This window comes from Arachis ipaensis, chromosome B06 (assembly GCF_000816755.2).
Source record: "Arachis ipaensis cultivar K30076 chromosome B06, Araip1.1, whole genome shotgun sequence".
Taxonomy (NCBI): Eukaryota; Viridiplantae; Streptophyta; class Magnoliopsida; order Fabales; family Fabaceae; genus Arachis; species Arachis ipaensis.
The window spans coordinates 129,504,864-129,508,439 of NC_029790.2; the positions used below are offsets into that span (position 1 = coordinate 129,504,864).

General features: G+C 34.5%; 1 protein-coding gene across 1 annotated transcript; it reads left to right on the plus strand.

The window, feature by feature from the left end:
* LOC107605130 (molybdate transporter 1) lies at positions 1,283 to 3,303 on the plus strand. Its single transcript, XM_016306886.2, has one exon. It carries the CDS (start codon positions 1,470 to 1,472, stop codon positions 2,940 to 2,942), a length of 1,473 nt encoding a protein of 490 aa, XP_016162372.1. The 5' UTR covers positions 1,283 to 1,469; the 3' UTR covers positions 2,943 to 3,303.

Sequence of the window (3,576 nt, forward strand, 5' to 3'; positions counted from 1 at the left end):
TTAAATATATATAAAAAATTATTATTTTTTAAAATGTGCATGAATAAAAAATTAAAACAAAATATGCATGGTCATTTTAAGTATAATACACACGAAATGAAATTACACTCCATTTTAAGAATGGCGCATGCAAAATAGAGCTCGCAACTCACTTGCATCACCCAAAAATAAGGCATAGTCTGACACCTTCTATTTTGCATCTGTTTTGGCTGCAATGATAGCTCTATTTTTTTGGGTGATACAAGTAAGTTGAAAGTTCCATTTTATGTGCACCATCTTTAAAATGGAATATAATTTCATTTTGTATGTGCTGCTCCTAAGATGGTCGTGCACAATTTGTTTCAATTTTTTATCCATGCACGCGATGAAAATTAATCATTTTTTTATCCATATTTAAATAAAAAAAGACCAAAACTCAACTATATATAGTTAACCCTACCAAATTTTAAGGATAATAATATCTTATTTTTTTAATCATGCTTGCAAAAAATTACATCAAAATTCAATCTCTAATATATTTTTTGAGAAATACATATTTAATGTAAGATAATCTTGTAAAAAAACTAACATTAAATATGCATTTCTCAAAAAATACATTAGAGATTGAATTTTGATGTAATTTTTTGCAAGCATGATTATAAAAATAAGATATTATTATTCTTAAAATTTGGTGATTTTTTGTTATGTATATATTGTTTTGTGATTTTTTAAAAATATTATTAGTTGTTAACAAAAGAAATTATAAAAAAATATATACTTAACGAAAAATCACCAATTTTTATGTATAATAATATCTTATTTTTATAATTATGCTTGCAAAAAATTATATCAAAATTCAATCTCTAAGGTATTTTTTGAAAATATATATTTACTGTTGGGTATTGTTGTTATGTTTTTAAATTATTTGAAGGCATTTTTGTCGATAATAAAATTCGAGTACATTTTTGTCAGCGTTTGAATAATTCGGGAGCGTTTTTGGTGGTTAACCCTAATAAATTTGTTGACACAGTAAATTTTTATAAATGGAATGGTAATTTATTTTCTTTTAGTAAGTTAGACAAATATAGATAAATACTATAGAATGGACCTAGTTTTATACCATCATAAGTAAATTTTCTTAGAATTTTAACTTTTTGTGTCTGAAAAGTAAGTAGTTTACTCTGCCTTGAATAAATAAACATAATGAGTGTATTTGTCAACAGTGTAGCGTGTGGCATTGTCTTTGTTTTCATCGATCACAACTTGCTCCTAACTCCAAAACAGACATTGACTTTACGGAACTAACCGCCACCTCATATCACACCGCTATAAATCACAAACAAAATTCCCATTTCTCGTTCATTACATTCATCTTCTCTACTACTCTTTCCATCCACCTCATAGATTCTTGTTTTGTCTTACACACTTCTTAATTATTAGCGTTGAGTTGAGTCCTAAGAGTTTCAATTTCAAACCAAACATCTTCAAATATGTCACAACAAGAACATAATAATAATGACCACCAGTCTTCAACAATTCCAATCTCACTAGACCCTGAAGCAGGTCAAGTAGTAGCATCTGCAACCACTAGAACAGATTACTCAGCAAAAGGGGTGGTTGAGAAAGTGAAAACCAACTTGGTTTTCCGTTCAAAATGGGCTGAAATCAATGGCGCCATGGGTGATCTTGGAACATACATACCCATAGTTCTTGCCTTGACCCTTGCAAGGGACCTCAACCTTGGCACCACATTGATCTTCACTGGTGTCTATAACATCATCACTGGGGCCATCTATGGTGTTCCCATGCCAGTCCAGCCCATGAAGTCCATCGCCGCCGAAGCCTTGTCTGATACAGGCTTCGGCGTCCCGGAGATCATGGCCGCCGGGATACTTACCGGAGGCACAGTATTCGTCCTCGGCGTGACAGGACTTATGCAACTTGTGTACCGGTTGATTCCCCTCTGCGTCGTAAGGGGAATCCAACTGGCACAAGGATTATCTTTTGCATTAACAGCTGTCAAATATGTTAAAAAAATTCAAGATTTGCCAAAATCAAAGTCTCTAGGCCAACGACATTGGGTTGGCCTAGATGGCTTGATTTTGGCAATTGTTTGTCTTGTATTCATTGTGATTGTAAACGGCGCCGGCGAAAAAAATCGTTGTTGTGGCGACCCAGGCGACGACGAAGATTTAGGCCGGGACAGAAACCGAGGATCAACTATAAAAAAGAACAAGACAGATAGAATAAGAAGGATTGTTTTCTCTCTTCCTTCAGCTTTCTTGGTGTTTATATTGGGTGTTGTTTTAGCATTCTTAAGAAGGCATCACGTGGTGCATGAGATAAAGTTTGGACCTTCTTCAATAGATGTGGTGAAATTCTCAAAGCATGCATGGAAAAAAGGTTTCATCAAAGGTACAATCCCTCAACTTCCTTTGACTCTTTTGAATTCTGTTGTGGCGGTTGTGAAGTTATCATCAGATCTTTTCCCGGGAAGAGAGTTCACTGCCACGTCACTTTCAGTAACGGTTGGATTGATGAACCTCGTTGGTTGTTGGTTTGGTGCCATGCCAATGTGCCACGGGGCCGGCGGGCTAGCCGGGCAGTACAAATTTGGAGGGAGGAGTGGCGGGTGCGTGGCGCTTCTCGGCGCCGCGAAATTGGTGTTGGGTTTGGTGTTGGGGACTTCTTTGGCACATGTATTGAACCAGTTTCCGGTTGGAATCTTGGGAGTGTTGTTGCTGTTTGCTGGGATTGAATTGGCTATGTGTTCTAGGGACATGAACACAAAAGAAGATTCTTTTGTGATGCTTATGTGCACTGCAGTGTCTTTGGTTGGATCTAGTGCTGCACTTGGATTCTTGGTTGGGATGATTGTTTATGTTATTCTTAGGCTAAGGAATTGGACTAAGGATAAACCACTTTCTACCATTTGGATGCAAAAACATGATGACCAACTCTGAAGTAGTACTGGAATGTTATTTGCACACTAAAATAAATCGTTTGACAATTTAGACAATAATTTACGGTCGTTTGAGTGTGCACGTAACATTTTTTGAAGAAAAGAATAAAAAAAGTGTGACGAGATTTGATTGCTTGATGTTGCTTATCCGGTGCTATTATTTAGATGTAAATACTACTTGGTGTGTTTAATTTGTATGGATTTCAGTTCAAGAATGATGTTTTCTGTTTTGTTCTTTTCTTTGTATCAAGATTCTAAGAATGTAAGCATAGTGGTAGTTCCAATCCTAGCATACATCATAGTGTATGCGTGGTTATTGTACAATCAATATAAGAGAATAAAGATGCTTGATTAATGTATGATATTCTTTAAATAGCCAAATCATAGTATTTCATATCAAGATTCATCCTAGAACAAGATATTTTAAACCGTGTAATCAACACTTATATAAAAGGTACAAAATATGATGATTCACACGCACAATTTTCTGTACTTTACATGCAAATTATGTGTAACGTGAGTATAAATCATACTAAATTCGTATATGTATGTGTATGTATAAAAAAATTTCTTTATTTGATTTCACAAAATTATGTAAGAGTACAGTTATAACAATTAAAAATCTAATAAAAAAT